Source organism: Sphaerodactylus townsendi, linkage group LG09 (genome assembly GCF_021028975.2).
Source record: "Sphaerodactylus townsendi isolate TG3544 linkage group LG09, MPM_Stown_v2.3, whole genome shotgun sequence".
Taxonomy (NCBI): Eukaryota; Metazoa; Chordata; class Lepidosauria; order Squamata; family Sphaerodactylidae; genus Sphaerodactylus; species Sphaerodactylus townsendi.
This window is the reverse complement of record NC_059433.1, coordinates 29878647-29898961: the sequence shown is the minus strand read 5'-3', so window position 1 is coordinate 29898961 and position 20315 is coordinate 29878647. Positions and strand designations below refer to the sequence as shown.

The window sequence follows — 20315 nt, the reverse complement described above, 5'->3', positions numbered from 1 at the left end:
CCGGAGAGAGCCTGGGCTGGAAAGCAGACGGAAAAGCGGGCGGGCGGGCGCATTGGCTTCCCTGGGTGAAGCAGCCCGCCCGCCCACCCACCCACCCAGTACACGAGCCCTTGAACGTGTGAAACGACTCCGCTGCAGGAGGGGAAGCGAGGTGAAACGGGTGTGTCCCCCGTGGGTGTGCCCCGTTTGTGGTAGCCGGGATGCGACGGTGGCACCGTCTCGCGGGCCAAGTCACCCCTCGGTGCCACCGGCGCGATCCTCCCTGTTTAAAGAAAGGGGGCCATTCTTGGGAACGTATCTCTGTCGCGTGCGTTACCCGCTCAATCCTATGCACGCGATATCGGCGGCGTTCCTTGTGCGCGCTTGGCTCCTGTCGCAGCACGTACTGACGATACAGAGTTGCCTGGTCGCGTTGCACAGGAATCACACCCGTGCGCGAAAACAAAGCCGGTACTTCCTCCATTCGCTTTCAGGGACGTTATGAGGGTCTGTGTGTGTGTAAACACTGTCCCTCTGTATATTTCGTGTTTGGGGGCTTGGCGAGCTTGCTGGAACGGCGTGCGTGTAGTTGCAGGAGGAGGTGCCAAAGTAGTAGCGCGACGGACAAATCTGTCTCCTCTATAGGTCTTGCAATGAGATTTCCTCCTCTCCACCTATCCATGATCCCCCTGGTCACGAACGAGCCACTTAACATGTGCGGGCTCGCCAGAAACGCGCATTTTAAACCCCCCCCCCCCCCGCCAGCCCGGAGAAAACAGCGCCAGATTTTCCATCTTCCCACAGGGCCCAAAGCAAACAAACAGCCCAGACCTCTCAGTCACCACCACCACCACCACCTCCCTTCTTGTCGCTCGTGTGTCGTGGCGATCCCCTCCCAGCCACAAGGGAACCCCCCGCCTCGTTCGGCCAAACTGGAAAGCCTCGAGCCGCTCCCAGTCGGAGGAAACCGAAAAGCCCCCCTGCCCCACCCCCCCAGGGCGCCCGGCCGGGCTATCCACTTCTTTTGTTTCTGTTGCAACAAATAAAAGGGTGGGCGGCGAAGGGGAGCGACGCGCACTTCTGCGGCCCTTTTCCCATAGGGGACGGACTTTGATGCTCTGCTTCCAGTTCAGGGGGGAGCCGCAACCTTCAGCGTAACCCGGAAGACGGCAGTCCGTCGAAATGGAGGTGGCAACAGAAAGAAGTTTGGGAACTGAGGCCACCAAAGCTGGACATTGGGGCGCTTCACACGTCTCCTGGAACAGACGCAAATTCGTCTCCCGCACATGTGGATCGGATATCACCCGGGCGTAATCCCCGGGGGGCGGGGGGAGGAGCGGGCGGTAACTCGCATGCTGGGCACGTGTCTCTGTGGCGGCGTAGAAACCCCCTCCCGGGTGCCATCGCTCATCATGGCCGTCGGAAAGAGGCGACGCAGCACCCAAGCACCAGGGCTGGTGTGCGCTTCTAAGTCCAGTTATCAGGGCTCTTGCAGCGCTATTATTAACCCAGAAGCAAGCACCACGGTGCGCAATAGGTTTACTTCTATGTAAATGGGCGCAAGGTTGCTGCAACTTTTGCTGCTGGACAGCCTTTAAAAAATCCGATTACCGGTACACCCCCCCCCCTTTTTTTTTTTGCAAACAGCGTGGAGAACACGTGGTGGGAAGACGGTGTATAAATTCCGCCGGTCGCTAAACAGGAGCCAAGCCGGCTCCAAAAGCATCCAGCGCGCTCCATGCGCAGCCAGACCCCGCCAATACCGCCGCCCCCTGGCGCGCGTGCGCAGACGGCTCTGCTTCCGGACTCCACTTTGCCTGCGCTGCTGAATGAGCGCTTGAAGCTGCGCCCCCCCCCCCCGCCCCTAACCTAAGGGGCCGCGCGTGTGACTCCGGGACCCGGTTCTTTTTGGAAACCTGGCCGGTCTAGTGCAAAAGATAGTCCCATTTCACAGGCATTCATCTTAAAGGGGGAGGGGGCAGAGATCGTCCCTCCACTTCGGGAAACTTCTGGAGCACGTGGCCAATACCTTTCCCTTCCCTCTTTTCCTCGCTAGGTTTGCCTAAACCCCGAAACTGGGCGTCTCTCTATATAGCTAATGGGTGTTTTGCGGATTCAGACTTCCCTTCGTACGATCTCAGCAGCCCAGATCTTTAGAAATCCTAGCAAGAAATGACGGCTCCCTTTTGGCAGGGGGAACGGGAAGAAATGCAAAATAAGGCCGAATGAACAGAAGGTTTTAATTACGTCGAAAAATCCGGCAAGCTATTGGGGGGGGGGGGGACTTTCAGAAACATAATTGCCGTTTCTACTCTGCAGGGAGGGAGGGCTGCTTTATAGACTGAGGAGCTGTAGGTTGAAAGCAGCCTGGGATCTCTCCATCCCCGCCTCCTTCCCCTTCAGTCCCGGGCCGCTTTGACAGCCTCGCGAAGATCTTTGCAGAACCATAACAACCATTTCAGTAGAATCTCAGTTACCGAAGCGAACTCTTCACCGTCTGTTACCAATTTAGCAGAATGGGATTTTCCTCTCTGTTCCTTGCCAGTTGATGCTCTTTTCCAAATTTCCACAGCGGGGGAAGCCTGCGATTTTTTTTCTCTCCCGATCTAATGACTTCAACATGCAAAGATTCTTTATTCCTCCTCCGCATTCTCGGTGCCTCCTCTCTGCCTTCTTTTTCTTTAGAGGTAATTAATGTATCTCTGCAGCTCACTCGTTGGAAAGCATCGGACCCCCCCACCCCAATAAGCAGATCCCCACGTTGGGATCCACAGGAGTCAGGTGGCTACCCTGAGTGAATAGAGGTCTCTTTGGTCAGCGGGATCTGCAACTTCAGCAGAAGCAGAAGGGGGGGGGGGCTCTAAGGGCTTGTCTTGGAGCTTCCAGCTTTGTTTTTTTCCTTTTCTCTCCCACACCCCCCCGCCGCCCCTTGCTGGCCGGGCTCCTCTGCAAGGCAGCTGAGAGTAGCTCACCGGACCCGTGACATCACGGGGCTCTGGGCGGGGAGAGGGGCTGGGAGGAGGGAGGGGGGTGTTTTCCAGCTTTAAAAAGGCAGCAGTCACCGAGCAGCCGTGCGTCAGAGAGAGACTTGGAGACTCTGCAAACTTTCCTGATCAAAATAAACCCCAGCCCTGAATCAGACACCGGGAGAAGGGAGGGCGGGGGAGAGCCACTTCCTGAGCGCGCTCGCTCCCTTCTCCTCGGGAGCAGGAGCTGCGGTGCCTGCCCTGCGACCCCCTTCCCGTCCCTTGCCCCTCGCCACGCTCATCTTCAGTGCCGTCTCCCTTGGGGACAGCTGCAAAGATTTGGTAGCCTTCTGTCCCCACGACCTGGGGCTTCCAGTGCTCTTTTTTTGGCGAAGTGGGAGGGGAAAGGCCACAACTCCGGCCGCTCGCTGGGACCCCGCATCTCTTTGGGAGAGTCCGAGATTGGGCGCGTAACTCTTGCGCGCGGGGATCTACCTCCTCTCCGCCTCGCTGTGGACTGAGCGGATGCCCAGCGGCGACCCTCGGGACCGACTCCTCTTGGCACCTCGAGATACAGCCAAGTGGTGAAAGAGAAACTTTCGGGCGCGTTTTCCAGCCGTCTCCAGTGCAGCAGCATGAAATCGGCGGAGGAAGGTAAAGCAACGCGTCTGGCTGGCCTTCTGCCCCTTCCAGAGACTTTGACATTTGCTCGTCCTGCTTCTCGAAACGGGGCCGGCGGGGGGGGGGCGGGGGCGAAGCAGTGACAGAGCGCGCGCCCCGTCGAGGGAAACCCGCTTGGCTAGCCGGCCGGCCGGCACTGCAGGCGCGCATGTGCCTGCGCGCAAAAGCAGGAGGGGCCGGCTGGGAGGGCAGCGAGCGGTGTCCCCCTGGTGTTTCCCCAAAGCCGCCTCGAGGGTTTCCTGCCAATAGGTGTCTCCTCTCCCTTTCGGAACTTGGCCTGGAGCGGCGGAGATCCTGGAGCTCAAGGCGGGAGGCGGGGAAGGGAGGCTCCAAAGCGGGGAAAAAATCGGAATAATTGCAAGCGGGGTCCTTTGGGGTGGGCGCTGTGGCGAGTGCTGTGCAAACAGGAGCCTGGTGCTCTTGGCTGTGCAACAAAGCGATGCTTATGGAAGCGGAGTGGGGGGGGGGAGAGAGGAAGCGGAGGGGTGGGGCGGTCTCCTTCGGAAACCCAAGGAATCCCAGGACACAGTGGAGTTCTTGGCGTGCGGGGCCGCCTCTGTGTGTTGTACGTGTCAATGTTTTCCAGAGTTAACAGTGTGCAGAGCCCATCCAGCCCGGCGAATTAACTCCTCGCCACTAAATGCTAACATTCAAGAGCGTCGGCTGGGTTGTGATGAAATGTCATAAACATGAGTTCCGACAGAGCACGCCCTATAATTGAAACCGCTTGCAGCCAGTGTGCGTTTCAAATCTGGCTGAAATGTTGGGTTCCGGAATGGCTGGAACCACCGCTTCTATGACATCACGCACAGGCCCCCTTACAAATTGGCCATTTGTTTTGATTGGACTCTTGTTAGAAATAAGTATTTTTTTAAATAAGACTGGTGCTTGAGTGAATAGCTTTGTGAAGCAATCCTTTTCAGGGCTGTATTAACCCGTGGCCGGGGGCCCTAGACTTTCAGGTACTTTCAGCCCCTTGCTGCGCATCAGTCTTTCACCCCACTACTGCTGACAGCCTTACCCTGGTAAGATGGACGGGGGTTTCTAGCCTGGTATCCATTTGAAGACTCTCCTGAAGAATTTAATTCAAAGTTTTATGCTCATACATGATCATGGTCCCAATTAGATTGTATTGCTGGTGGAGGTGTAATAATATAATGGAGGCCCCTAGACTTTGAGGTACTTCAAGCCCCTTCCTGCACATCAGTCTTTCACGGACTACAGTTGACAGCCTGACCCTGGTAAGGTACACCGCAGTGCATAGCCCTGAATCCATTTGGAGGCTCTCCTGAAGAATTTCATTCACACTTTTACTCAGTCACACATGATCAAGGTCACAATTAGATTGTATTGCTCATGGAGGTGTAATAAGGGAGGAGGAGGCATGAGGTCACAACAGCTCTGTTGGCCCACTGTGTCCCTCTCCCCCACATTATTGACTGGAAACAAACTTCAGCAGTGTCCCTTGCAACTTGCTCTCATCCACCTCATCCACTCACTCACTCAATACTTGTTAGAAAGCCCCTCCCCCCGCAAAATTTGAGGGTCCCTGGTCCCTGCCCGGCCCCTAGGCTTCAGCCTAATCAGCCTTAAGGATTGTACAACCTTTCCCCTGTGTGATGGTTTAATTCCGTACTGATGTGCTTTGGTAACCATGCTGAGCCTATTTATTTGCTTACATATTTACTTTATTTATAGTCCACCTTTCTCACTTGGACTCAAGGCAGATTACACAGAGCGATCATGCACCATCAACAGGATGGGGCATTCAATAAACAATGCCATAGAATGTGGGTTGTAGACCTACCCAGAAGTCTAAAAACAGAACTGAAGCAAAGCATAGGCCTTAACTTGACACATTCAGTGACGCAAAAATTACACAGTAGGATCTTAGTTTCAGCAAACTGCACCCAGTTGTGCAGACCACAGTCCCTAATAATTGATCCAAGTAACCTGTTGAATTATTTAGTACTGTGCAATTTTGCTGCCCTTTGGAATAATAGAATTTTGCAGTTTGTGGAATGCTGAGAGTGGAAGCTTTCCTGACCTCCTCAGTGGAGAACGCATGTGTATGAGCAGTTGTTGATTTTGCCCATTTGCCAGTTTGCTCCAGCAGAAAACCTTGCTGAGATGAGTGGAGCTGTCTTGGTGGAGCATAGGGAGCGGGGCAGTCTCACAGATGTGAGGGTCCAAGGCCAAAAAGTAAAGCTAATTTCTTGTTTTGGAGTAGAGTTGTGGACTTCCATAAAATAACCCTGAAATAACTAGCCCTAGCAATGGCTGCTTAACAGTCTTATCCATAAACTTATTAAATGTGAGCTTCTTGGGATTTGAGGACATGTGCATCATGATCTTATATATATATTAAGTCAGAAATAAGTCAAGTAGTCTTATTCTCAAGCAGGCATGCTTGGATGGTCACCTTCAGTGCCACTCCATAGTATAGAACAGTGATGGTGAACCTTTTCGAGACCAAGTGCCCAAACTGCAACCCAAAACCCACTTATTTATCTCAAAGTGCCAACACGGCAATTTAACCTGAATATTGAGGTTTTAGTTTAGAAAAAATGGTTGGCTCCAAGGCGTGCATTACTTGGGAGTAAGCTTGGTGGTAGTCGGTGGCTTTGCTTTGAAGCAACCATGCAACGCTTCAAATGGGTGAATCACGACCCTAGGAGGGTTTAGAAGCAAGCCCATTGCCAGCAACTGAGCTTACTCCCAGGTAAAGGATCACACTTTAGTTCTTTCCATGAAAATCAGTGAGGTTTAAGAGCACTTAACAGGGTTACCTACACGTTGTGCCCAGCGGCCCAGGCCAGCCTAGATGTGGAGGGGGGCGATTTTCTCCCCCCCCCCACACATGATGAACTCTGTGCACACGTGCCCACAGAGAGGGCTCTGAGTGCCACCTCTGGCACCCGTGCCATAGGTTTGCCACCACTGGTCTAGAACAATTCTGCTGAAGTTGGCAGATAAGTTCCGCACCCCAGTCCTGAACAACTGGTATCCTGGCCCCAAGTTATAGGATTCATTTTGAAACAAGTCCTATTTATTTTATTGAAATGTACTTTTGGATCTCTTGCAAGAAATTCTTGATAATCTCAGTAGAAATTAGTTTCAAGTAATGCTACAAGTCGAAGCGTACTTACCAGGAAGTAATCCCAGTTGAATTTGTTAAGATTTACTTCTGAGGTTTAACACATTTAGGATGGCACTCCGTGGAAGGTGTTTAGAACTGGGGAATAAATAAGTCTGCTTTCTTTTCTAACTAGTTCATCGGATGACATGCAAATTCTAAATTCTAATGTTAAAGAGACCTCCTTTATTGATTTTAGAACAAATAAAAATAAATAAATCAGTTTTTGACATAATATAATTCATTCTCATTTGATATGAGGATATGTAACTACAATAGAGCAGTGCTGATATACGGCAAAATAGTAGGTAGTGCAGCAGACAAATATGAACTGTAAAAGTATGAACCAGAAAGTGGCTATCGCTTTTTCAAAAAAACTGAATGACTTAACAGTACTAATACTGACACTATAACTTTCAAGCTTTGCTGAATTTGGGTGTGATGATTTCAATGTCCTGACCTGGATAGCCCCAGGCTAGCGTGATCTTGCGAGAGCTCAGAAACTAAACATGGTCAGCCCTGACTAATATTTTGATGGGAGACCTCCAAGGAATACCAGGATTGTAATGGGTAGCCAGGTAATGACAAACTACCTCCCACTGTCTCTTGCCTTGAAGATGCTACAGAGTTGCCGTAAGTGAGCTGTGATTTAAGGGCAAATAATTTTTGAAACATTTTTAAAGTGCAGAATGTGTTGCTTGAGTCCCTTTCAGCTCAATGGGACTCACTGCCAATTAAGTGTGTACAGAACTGCAACTTTCCCATTTAACCTGTCCTGTTCCCCTTCCTCAGTGCAGCAGTGGTTCCATGTGATTTTTATTTATTTTATTTTATTATTTTATTATTCGATTTATATCCTCCCCGTATTCCAAGTGCGTCCCATGATCTCCAGCACAGTATTTTTCAGTGGTCAGCAGTGGCCCCTCCTCCTTCTGTCACCTGTGGAAAAACTAATAATATGGGAACCAGGCTGTAAAGTAATTTAATCAGTCCTGTCACGTCACCCCAGGGATTTTCAAGTGCTACGTTCAGAACATAATAGCATTGCTGAGAGCCAGGTGAACAGAGCACTTAGCTTAGTATTCACTTTTCATATCATCCAGCAAGTAGCTATCAGAATGGTGTAGTGGTTAGGAGCGGTGGACACGAATCTGGAGAAACAGGTTTGATTCCCTGCCCCGCCACATGAGCAGCAGACTCTAATCTGGTGAACTAAATTTGTTTCCTCTCTCCTACACATGAAGCCTGCTGGGGTGACCTTGGACTAGTCATAGCTCTTTCAGAACTCTCTCAGCCCCACCTGCCTCACCAGGTGCCTGTTGTGGGGAGGAGAAGGGGAGGCAATTGTAAGCCACTTTGAGACTCCTTACAGAAGAGATAAATGGGGTATAAAAACCAACTCATTGTTATTATTGTTGTTGTTGTTTTGGGAATGCCACTCTTGTTTCGTTTAACCTTTTTCTATTTGGATATTTTCAAAATCTTGAGTTTTCATCTTTCATTAGATGGGATAATGGTGCAGAAAGTTCTTGGTAGAATACAGCCAACAAAGTGTGTCATTCAACGCTTGGACTCTACATTTCTAATTCAAATTCCTCCTCTCCCAATCAACTTGTAATTTTAGTTACTCCATCTCATGGTGTTAAGGGCTATGCCCTTGGAATGCTTGAAATGCAACGTCAGCAGTTTGTAAACTTTTCAGTCTTTGCACACAGAACAGTCTAACCAAAATTAAACGCTCCGTCAACCTGAGCAGGCCTCCCAAACGCGGGCAAGGCAGTTGCAGACTGTTGACATCCGTGGAATGGGCTTCTTGGTGAGGCGAGAGGTCTCTTGAGTAATCCTTGGTCAGATAAGAAAAAAGGCTAGTGGCTCTTAACATTGTGGAAACCATTGGAGAAGCTGACTCCTCCAGCTTTGTGTGGATCATGACCGGAGCCAGTGGGCCGACTGACTGTCTTGTGTTAGCCTTCTGGGTCCAGGGCTCATTAAAGCACCCTCTAGGTTCCTGTGCTCTTTGATCTTCTTGTGAGTGAAGACTATAGGCCAGTGGTTCCCCAATTGTTGTCACTCGCAAATCCCTTGGCAACCCATTTCCTTAAAACTGAAACCCCATATTAGCAAACCTATTATATATTTTTCCACGTTCCTCAAACACTCTGGCCGGGACCCCCTGGGAACCACCGCTATAGGCAAAATATCTGTCTGTGCTTGTAACAGTTACCATTCCATTTTAAGCAGAGTGACACCCAATTGAGTCCATTACAATTAATTCACTTAGAAAGTTTGAAGTCTGTTTAGGATTGCATTGTTAGGTTCTTTCACTTAAGAGGAAGTTGCCTAATGTAAGTGACTTCCATGCAGACGTCCATCATCCTGCGTGCGTGCCTGTCCTTGCATGAGCACATGCTGCCAGAAAGCTGTGCCAGGCTGCCGCTCCCCAACACAGTACACCACAAGCAAATGTGTATCACTCCATGCACGTTATACATTACCACCCTTCATGCAATTCCTTATGCAGAAGCAACTTCTATAATAAGCAATGCAATGTTAGGGAGACTCAAAACATTCTAAGCTTGATTTGGGGTGCTTGCTATTTGAAAAAGCGCAGAACTGAAGCAGAACTGAGTCAGAAGAAAGAACCCTTGTATCCTGTCAGGCCCCTTCCGCACATGCAGAATAAGGTGCTTTCAATCCACTTTCATAACTGTTTGCATGTGGATTTTGCTATTCCGCACAGTAAAATCCAACTGCAAAGTGGAGTGAAAGTGGATTGAAAGTACATTATTCTGCAACTGCGGAAGGGGCCTCAGTCAGTGATTTGTTCATTGTGGTGGTGAAGCTGTGCCATGCATTAATATTTATCGCTGAATTGATAGTGTACACAGTTCCTTAGCAGTTCCCATCATTAGCAGTAATAGCAGACAGAGTGCGAGTGAAAGTAAAAGTGTGCTCGTTGAAATCTCTTGTAATTCCAGTTGTAATTAAGGACAGGATACATGCTGCAGTTGTTTGCCTGGAGTCATTGCTAAATCGCAGTGTGTTTAAAAAAACCCCAAAATTCTAGTTGGTTTCTGAAAGTTTTTGACAGGTTACTTGCTGCATTTAAAATGTCGCAGTGTATTCAACATCAATAATAGAAAACCAATGCTGTTCTGAAGTTATTGTTTGCCCAACTCCAGTCATATTTCATTAAAGTCTATTCTGGTCTTTGACTGATGTTCTTCAAAGGTTTTGTTTTAGGTAGCTACAAATAAAACCTGTCTTTTATTTTCACATTTAATTGAATTCTGTGACCCACTGCAGATGTAACGTTGTCTGATCTTCCTCCCCTTATTCTCCCCCCCCGCCCGCAAAGTTGCAAGATTTTCCATCTGTTTCATTTTTAGAACTAACCATGGTTCAACATTAAGTAAATCAGAATTTTCCCTAATCATGGTTAATACAAACCACAGTTTACAGCCATGATTAGAAGTTGTTTTACAGTCTGGTTTGACTTAGCCATGGCTCTAACATTAACACCAACACAAATATAACATGGGGCTATGGTAACCTCCTAAAATGAAGGGGAAGGGGGGGGGGGTAATGTATGCGCAAGAGAGAAAAGGTGGCAGCACAAACCCAGGCCGATGTGTTAGGCAGTTATAATTGTAACATATTGGCTCATTCCACACATGCAGAATAATGCACTTTCAAACTGCTTTCAGTGCTCTTTGAAGCTGTGCGGAATGGCAAAATCCACTTGCAAACAGTTGTGAAAGTGGTTTGAAAGCGCATTATTTTGCGTGTGCAGAAGGGGCCATTGTTAAGGGACCTGGCAGAATTATATGTGTGCCAACCCTATGCGTGTCCTCCTGGTACCCCTTTGCACAGGAAAACTTCAAAATTCAGAAATAGGTCTCACTCAGATGCTATAAATCTGCTCTAGTGTGTGTTCTGGTTAAATTTTGTAAGATCCAGGCCTGTATTCAGCTGGTATTCCATTTTCCAGTTGCGTGTGTGTAGAAGGGAGCGGTTTTTCAGGAATGGGTAGCCTCAAGTTTGTGTCCCATGGGCAGAAGTCTTTGTGGCCATAGAAATGATATGTTGGATCTTTTGCCCCTCAACACTCAAATGGAGCCCGCGGGAAGACATCACATGAGGATAATTTTTAAAAATCTAGATGAAGATAGGCAACTATTTACCCAGTGGAACTTACCACAAGCATTGTGGGGTGTTGATTTCCTGGTGTCTGTCTCTCTGGTGGTAACAATTTGGCCACTTCTATACTGCTTTAGGTTTTGGATCAAATGTACATTATGTGTATGGATGATGCAGATGACCAGATCCACTTGTGGGTGGATGCCCACCACTCTGGTTGGTACAAACGAGGTGGTTAGGCTGCACCAATTCAGATTGCAGGTGGGAACCCACATTTTTAATGTTCCTCTGCATGTCTCCCTTGCAAAAAGAAAATTAGCATACCAATGGGTAGGCCGTGTTAGTAGCATTCTCCCTGATACACTAATTGTTTACTTGCAGAGAGCTATTTGTGTGTTGGAGCATTCAGAAATACCATCTGCCATAGGAGGTCTTACTGGTGAGTCTACTACCTTGAGGATCTTCTGTCTCATTCTACATATGTGGAGACTAGACCCAAGTCAGAACATTATAAAATATAATCTGTATTTTCCTTCAACTGGTAACTGTGAACCACCAATTGAAAAATAGCTAACTAGCCCTGTACAGTAACCTACCAGAGGCTCAGATGTTCTATTTTTGCTATCTGTGTGTGTTTGTATTGTGAAATAATTTTTGAGGCCTAATAGTTTGGCTTGTGAGCTACATGCTGGTGGTGTATAAGAATCTGTAAGTTTTCCTCAGCAAATGCAGCTTTGGGGTGGTGGTTTTCATCAAGGAAACAATAAAAGGAGAATGAGCCCTCTGTGTCCCCTCCTTCACATTTCTGAGCATCCTGTGGCTGCATTCTGTTAAATCAGAAAAAGAAAACTAATCATGGAAAGACATGTTAGCATGTTGTTCCACTTAAAAGTCTATTCGCATGTGCATGGCTTGTTCAGTTTCTGGTAGTTGCGTAGCTGTTTGCAGGCATGCCTTCTCTGCCAGTGAGTGATCAACCTTCATTTTTTTTAGTATAGAATAGTTTTGCATAATTATAAGTTATTTCAAATAACATTTGCTGCTGTAAAAGTGCCGCAGGAGAATTACATGTGGAACAAACTCATTTTGTGTCACTGTATGTCTCTTACTCACTTGCCTTGCAGAGAGGTGCTGTTCTAGATTGCAGTTTTGTGCTGGCGTTGTCCAGAACTTCTTCCCTTCATGCTCCTCCACCTCTGAAATACTTTGGTTATTACTATCACTCTGTCTCTCCTCCCTCCTTCTGTTGTAATCCCTCAATCTTTTGATGTTATCACAAGCATCGTGGTGCCTAAAACATTCTCTGGAGTCCCAGTGGCACTTTATGCTGCAGTGGTTTCATTTGTTGTGTCTTGAGATTTCATCAGCCTGTCTGAACCTGGTGTAAGTGCATCTGTATTTTCATTGGTTTATCATGGGTTCAAGACTTCTGGCTCTCAGTGTATCTCTTCTGTTCCTCCTGTATTATCTGTGTGACCAAAAATATGATCTTGGATATCCTAAGATGTCCAGAGGGGTAGCCATTGTTGGTCTATTGTGATAACATTAAATGGAAGCACCTTAAAGACTAACATTTATTCCAGCATTCACTTTGTGCCAGAGCTCATTTCTTCAGATGCAATGAACAGAAAATAATTTTCCACATTTTCATTAGGAAAAGTACTGAAGAGAAAGGGATGAATTGGGGTCAGAGAACCTCCAGGGTTGGAGGTTTCCACACTCCATGTTGATTTCTCCATATGCAAAGGTGGCGCCATAATAACATTTCTGATCCCTTGTCCCCATTTCAGATGTGCTTGCATGTCTGTTCTTGCTAGCCGAAGCTGCAGTGCTTCTTTTTAGTTTTTTATTTCTAAAGGTTTGACATCTGGTGGAGCCAGCATGGTTAGTGGTTAAGAGCTGGTGGGTTCTAATCTGGAGAACTGGATTTGATTCCCCACTCCACCTGAGTGGCAGAGGCTTATCTGGTGAGCCAGATGCGTTTCTGCTCTCCTATATTCCTGCTGGGTGACCTTGGGCAAGTCACAGCTCTTCAGAACTCTCTCAGCCCCACCTACCTCACAAGGTGTCTATTGTGGGAGAGGAGGGGAAAGGAGTTTGTAAGTCACCTTGAGTCTCCTTACAGGAGAGAAAGGTGGGGTATAAATCTAAATTCTTCTTCTTCTTCTTCTTCTTCTTCTTCTTCTTCTTCTTCTTCTTCCCCCCCCACCCCCCCCCCCCCCCACCCCCCCCCCCCCCCACCCCCCCCCCCCCCCACCCCCCCCCCCCCCCACCCCCCCCCCCCCCCACCCCCCCCCCCCCCCACCCCCCCCCCCCCCCACCCCCCCCCCCCCCCACCCCCCCCCCCCCCCACCCCCCCCCCCCCCCACCCCCCCCCCCCCCCACCCCCCCCCCCCCCCACCCCCCCCCCCCCCCACCCCCCCCCCCCCCCACCCCCCCCCCCCCCCACCCCCCCCCCCCCCCACCCCCCCCCCCCCCCACCCCCCCCCCCCCCCACCCCCCCCCCCCCCCACCCCCCCCCCCCCCCACCCCCCCCCCCCCCCACCCCCCCCCCCCCCCACCCCCCCCCCCCCCCACCCCCCCCCCCCCCCACCCCCCCCCCCCCCCACCCCCCCCCCCCCCCACCCCCCCCCCCCCCCACCCCCCCCCCCCCCCACCCCCCCCCCCCCCCACCCCCCCCCCCCCCCACCCCCCCCCCCCCCCACCCCCCCCCCCCCCCACCCCCCCCCCCCCCCACCCCCCCCCCCCCCCACCCCCCCCCCCCCCCACCCCCCCCCCCCCCCACCCCCCCCCCCCCCCACCCCCCCCCCCCCCCACCCCCCCCCCCCCCCACCCCCCCCCCCCCCCACCCCCCCCCCCCCCCACCCCCCCCCCCCCCCACCCCCCCCCCCCCCCACCCCCCCCCCCCCCCACCCCCCCCCCCCCCCACCCCCCCCCCCCCCCACCCCCCCCCCCCCCCACCCCCCCCCCCCCCCACCCCCCCCCCCCCCCACCCCCCCCCCCCCCCACCCCCCCCCCCCCCCACCCCCCCCCCCCCCCACCCCCCCCCCCCCCCACCCCCCCCCCCCCCCACCCCCCCCCCCCCCCACCCCCCCCCCCCCCCACCCCCCCCCCCCCCCACCCCCCCCCCCCCCCACCCCCCCCCCCCCCCACCCCCCCCCCCCCCCACCCCCCCCCCCCCCCACCCCCCCCCCCCCCCACCCCCCCCCCCCCCCACCCCCCCCCCCCCCCACCCCCCCCCCCCCCCACCCCCCCCCCCCCCCACCCCCCCCCCCCCCCACCCCCCCCCCCCCCCACCCCCCCCCCCCCCCACCCCCCCCCCCCCCCACCCCCCCCCCCCCCCACCCCCCCCCCCCCCCACCCCCCCCCCCCCCCACCCCCCCCCCCCCCCACCCCCCCCCCCCCCCACCCCCCCCCCCCCCCACCCCCCCCCCCCCCCACCCCCCCCCCCCCCCACCCCCCCCCCCCCCCACCCCCCCCCCCCCCCACCCCCCCCCCCCCCCACCCCCCCCCCCCCCCACCCCCCCCCCCCCCCACCCCCCCCCCCCCCCACCCCCCCCCCCCCCCACCCCCCCCCCCCCCCACCCCCCCCCCCCCCCACCCCCCCCCCCCCCCACCCCCCCCCCCCCCCACCCCCCCCCCCCCCCACCCCCCCCCCCCCCCACCCCCCCCCCCCCCCACCCCCCCCCCCCCCCACCCCCCCCCCCCCCCACCCCCCCCCCCCCCCACCCCCCCCCCCCCCCACCCCCCCCCCCCCCCACCCCCCCCCCCCCCCACCCCCCCCCCCCCCCACCCCCCCCCCCCCCCACCCCCCCCCCCCCCCACCCCCCCCCCCCCCCACCCCCCCCCCCCCCCACCCCCCCCCCCCCCCACCCCCCCCCCCCCCCACCCCCCCCCCCCCCCACCCCCCCCCCCCCCCACCCCCCCCCCCCCCCACCCCCCCCCCCCCCCACCCCCCCCCCCCCCCACCCCCCCCCCCCCCCACCCCCCCCCCCCCCCACCCCCCCCCCCCCCCACCCCCCCCCCCCCCCACCCCCCCCCCCCCCCACCCCCCCCCCCCCCCACCCCCCCCCCCCCCCACCCCCCCCCCCCCCCACCCCCCCCCCCCCCCACCCCCCCCCCCCCCCACCCCCCCCCCCCCCCACCCCCCCCCCCCCCCACCCCCCCCCCCCCCCACCCCCCCCCCCCCCCACCCCCCCCCCCCCCCACCCCCCCCCCCCCCCACCCCCCCCCCCCCCCACCCCCCCCCCCCCCCACCCCCCCCCCCCCCCACCCCCCCCCCCCCCCACCCCCCCCCCCCCCCACCCCCCCCCCCCCCCACCCCCCCCCCCCCCCACCCCCCCCCCCCCCCACCCCCCCCCCCCCCCACCCCCCCCCCCCCCCACCCCCCCCCCCCCCCACCCCCCCCCCCCCCCACCCCCCCCCCCCCCCACCCCCCCCCCCCCCCACCCCCCCCCCCCCCCACCCCCCCCCCCCCCCACCCCCCCCCCCCCCCACCCCCCCCCCCCCCCACCCCCCCCCCCCCCCACCCCCCCCCCCCCCCACCCCCCCCCCCCCCCACCCCCCCCCCCCCCCACCCCCCCCCCCCCCCACCCCCCCCCCCCCCCACCCCCCCCCCCCCCCACCCCCCCCCCCCCCCACCCCCCCCCCCCCCCACCCCCCCCCCCCCCCACCCCCCCCCCCCCCCACCCCCCCCCCCCCCCACCCCCCCCCCCCCCCACCCCCCCCCCCCCCCACCCCCCCCCCCCCCCACCCCCCCCCCCCCCCACCCCCCCCCCCCCCCACCCCCCCCCCCCCCCACCCCCCCCCCCCCCCACCCCCCCCCCCCCCCACCCCCCCCCCCCCCCACCCCCCCCCCCCCCCACCCCCCCCCCCCCCCACCCCCCCCCCCCCCCCCCCCCCCCCCCCCCCACCCCCCCCCCCCCCCCCCCCCCACACCCCCCCACCCCACCCCCACCCCCCCCCCCCCCCCCCCCCCCCCCCCCCCACCCCCCCCACCCCCCACCCGCCCCCCCCCCCCACACCCCCCCCCCCCAAACCCCCCCCCCCCACACCCCCCCCCCCCCCAACCCCCCCCCCCACACCCCCCCCCCCCACAACCCCCCCACCCCCCACCCCCCCCCCCCCACCCCCCCCCCCCCCCAACCCCCCCCCCCCCAACCCCCCCCCCCCCCCACCCCCCCCCCCCCCATCCCATCAGCCCCAGGGGCTGATGGGAATTGTAGTCCATGAACATCTGGAGAGCCGCAGGTTGCAGACCCCTGCTTTAGAGAATACTGGACAACTGATCAGGTTGGTTGCTCATGAGATCTATCCTACTTTTTCTGATTCGTCATAATCCTGAACTTTGATTACCCAATTTGCGTATGATCTTCAATATGGGTGACACCCACTTCTTGCTGAATATTGCTCTGTCATTGCACCATAGTAGTTATTCATCTCCTGAATTGTCTTGGTCACAGAAAAAAAGCCATAGAACAATGACTGGGCCATATCCAGCAGTGGACATGGTGAAATAGTACTTGTGAACAAATAAATGTTTGTTTTCAACTTCTTTTTGATGTATTTTTAAAATGGTGGCACTGGTGGATACAGGAACTAAATCTGTGGTAATAATACTAAAAGTTTGGATTTATACCCCCCTTTCCCTTTTGTAAGGAGACTCAAAGGGGCTTATGAACTCCTTTCCCTTCTCCTCCCCAGAACAGACACCTTGTGAGGTAGGTGGGGTTGTGAGTATTGCAAAGAACTGTGACTAGCCGAAGGTCACCCAGCAGGAACATAATAGTGGGGAAACAAATCTGGTTCACCAGATAATAGTCTGCCATTTATGTGGAGGAGTGGGGAATCAACCCTGATTCTCCAGATTAGAGTTCACCAGGTCTTAACCACTACACCAGTTGGCTTTCTTGGCTAATAATAGCCAAGATCCTCTGCCCTTCCCTGAAAAGACTAGAGATCATTGAAGGACAGAGGAGACAAATTCATATTATAATTTGTTTATTGTTATTAAAATTCATTTGTAAGCAGAGTACTTCGTTTTAACCCAATGTAGTACAGAGGTTAGGGTGTTGGACTAGACCTGGGAAGACCCAAGATCAAATCCCCATTCAGTCAGTGGAAGACTTTGGGCCAATCTCTCTCTCTCTCTTTGTGTCACTATGCTTGGAAGAAGGGTGGGATTAAAAATGGACCTAATAAGCTGAATGAATGTAATTGAAACCAGCAATGCCAGTTTAATTGTGGCTTGCAAATTAGTCTCATAGTCTTATCTGTGCTGTGCTATCATGCTGGCACTGCAAACTGATACGCCATTATAAATTAAAGGACTAAAGATGTTACTCACAGGTTCACTTGGGTAAATTGAGGTCCATGATCAATTTGATCGTGGTTGGAACACAGCATGGTTTGTTGTTAGGGGAGAGGAGATTTTTGGTACTTTGTGATGCATGAACATGGCATTTCCTAGCACATAGTTGCTCCCCCTCCCCCTTAACTTGGGGGTTGGCTGTGACATACATTGAATAGCTTGTGTTTTGTGTAGTGTGGGTCAGCTGTGGCTGGATGCAAGCACATTGTTAGAATCATCCGCTGACACAGACTGGCATCCGCCATTCATCTCGAAGGCTTCATCATTTGTCAACTGGCCAAGAAGATGCTTTAGAATCAGCATGCTCTGGGAAACTGGAAACCTCTGGCAATTAGGCTGTTGTCTAGTGGGTGGAGTGAAATACAAACCCTATCATTTCCTTGATGGCTGTGCTGTCCTTTTGAGCTGAACCCGTTTCTCACCATTCCTTGTGCCTCCAAAGGAAATGTGAAGTGTATGCAAAAAAAGTAAACATTTATCACCTGATAGGAAACAGTTTTCCTTACTTATTTTGTACAGGAAATAAAAAGTGCTCCAGAAGGCTGAAGGGGGATATGATTGATACAATATTTAATTGGAACATCCCTGAGTTTTTTGTACCTCTAGACTACACTAAGGGTTAATTCATGCAACTGCTCCTTAGAAACAGGAACTCTATAATTTATTTTGTAAGTGAATTTGGTGAATTTGACTGTTCTTAGGAATACTCCAAAGTGAACCTACCTTGTGTAAGATGAGTTCATCTACAGTATGGTTTTTCAAGTTTTCCAATGCATGTATGTGTTTTTCTGGAAGGACTATTCAACATACAATCAGTTTATAACAGGTGAAATTTATTCACCGCCTTCTTAACTCAGAATAAAATTCCCTAATGGAGTAGTTCCACTCATCATACAGTTCCAGTATTGTGCAGTGGTTAGGGTGTCAATCTAGGATCAGGTTTGAATGCCCACTTTGTCTTGGAAGTTGACTGAATGGCCTTGGGTCCAGTCACAGTGTCAGCCAAATTTACCTCATATGGTTGCCACCGGGATAAAATGGAGGAGAGGAAAATGGATCCCTATTAGGTAAAATGGTGTGTGTGTGTGTGTAGAAATAGATAAATTGTTGGATCCCTATTAGGGAAATTGCGGGGGGTGGGTGGGTTAGAAATAAATACATTGTTAACATTTCTCTGTCCATGCCAACCGATTAATGCATCTAGTCAGTTGAACTTAATAAAATGTCTGTGAAACTGGTCACATGAATTGATCCGAAAATCTCCCCCCCCACCCCCCATCAGAAGTATTCACACAAGAGGGTTGGGTTCCTGTTCAGCTTTCATTGCTTATGACTAGGCTGTTGTGAGCAAAGGAAAAAAGGACAATTAAAAAAATACTATCATTCATGCATATGCTTTTGAATGGGTTGTATTTCACTAGTAGTACTTTTGTATGTAAAGTTATCAGTAGAAAATTCAGCAGTCGTTTCCAGTTATCCCAGAAGAATAGATGGTCTTGAACTTCAGGGTAACTGCTGTCTTCCTTGAGATAAATAGTTGTGTGGATGTAATTGACTAATAACAGCAACTCCCACACTCCTTATAAGGACTGTAGCAGTTCAAGAGCAATCAAGAAAAGCAGGCATTTAATCTGTACAAACATGGCAATGCATAAAATGCAGAGACAAATTTTTTTTGAACAAGTGTTATCTGAGAAGAGTTTTTATATTCACGTGGTTCTGTAAAATGACAAAAATCATAACCTGGGAAAAATGCAGGTAAAAATGTAGCTGTCTATTCATGTGCTAGACAGAGAACTTGCTCATTCAGTCCTACCTTTTTTTGATCATAGCAGTTGATGGCTTAGATGGGATTCCCAAGAAGTCTCCCATCCAGGAACTAACCTGGACTAGACTTGTTTCTTTTCAGGCAAGGTTATGATGTGTATTCCTTGGAATATATCACACTCCTTGGAATATATCACAATCCCAAGATTTTCTGCGAATCAGCTGGTGGGTGGACATGCTGCTGTTACTTCAAAACTATGAGGCATTTGTTCAGCAAGCATCTTATGAGTTCATAGATGGAGGCTCCAACCTTGTTGGTTTTGTAAATACATGGAATTCTGAGGACACTAAGGGGGCACCATCATAAATTGACTTCATGTAGAGTTTGGGGTAAATCATAAAATGTTCTAATGTCAAGTGTTCTGTGGTGCAGGCAGCTATTTCTGAATGAATACTCTCTGTGATCGGTTACAAAGATGGCATCTCTTGGGCTCTTCTGAAGCACCTCCTGTTCAAATGTGGTGGAAGAAAGCCAGGATTGGTCCTTTATTTGTGCCAAGAAATACATCAGAAGGCATTACAATTATTAGTAATAAACAAACCATAAAAATGGATGTTGTGGCATGATGGTTGTTTATCATGCTTTTCCAAGAAAAATAAAAGACTCATCAGCTTTTCTGACCTTCACAGCTGTCCGGAATCTTTTTATTCTTCAATCTGTATAAATTCCACTGTGAATAATCAGTATTTTCTTCAATTATCTGGGTTTTTCTTTGATACAGCCGGGAGAGATCCCAAAGCTCGACTTTCTTCTAGTCAGGCATGCGGAGAAGTCCATAAAAATGGATGTTCGCAGGGAATCGTGGTATAACCTGCCTTAATGCGGCATATTTGGGGGGTTGTATTTTCACTACTGGATTGAGATGGAGAGATGGCATTTGGAGTTTTGCTGGTTGACAAGAAAAATGTCCCCTGGCTGGGTTTGCTTCTTACAAACCAGATGCTAGAACAGCAAAAACCTTTTCTTGACTCCACTACCTGCTATTTTTAGAGGTGGTGTGAAGGGTTTGGTAAGGCTGTACACTATAGCAGAACAGAGGTCTGGTATCCTGTTTCTGAACCTATCCAAAGTGCTGTCCCTTTCTCCAACTTCACCATCAAGATGTGCTTCTGCCCACTGTACCTTAAGCATCAGACAGCAAAAATTTTAATTTCAAGAGTTTGCAACTTTAGGCCCCTGTATGTCTTCTTGGAGCATGTCTGGACCCATTTCCGT

General features: G+C 53.2%; 1 protein-coding gene across 1 annotated transcript in view; it reads left to right on the top strand.

Annotated features, from left to right (window-relative positions):
- Nucleotides 1-3042: 3042 nt before the first annotated feature.
- NFATC1 (nuclear factor of activated T cells 1) overlaps nucleotides 3043-20315 on the top strand; it is a 171497-nt gene continuing 154224 nt past the window's right edge. Inside the window, exon 1 of the mRNA XM_048508238.1 lies at nucleotides 3043-3599. Coding sequence (XP_048364195.1) covers nucleotides 3581-3599 — 19 coding nt within the window. The 5' untranslated portion in view covers nucleotides 3043-3580. The remainder of the gene's footprint in view (nucleotides 3600-20315) is intronic.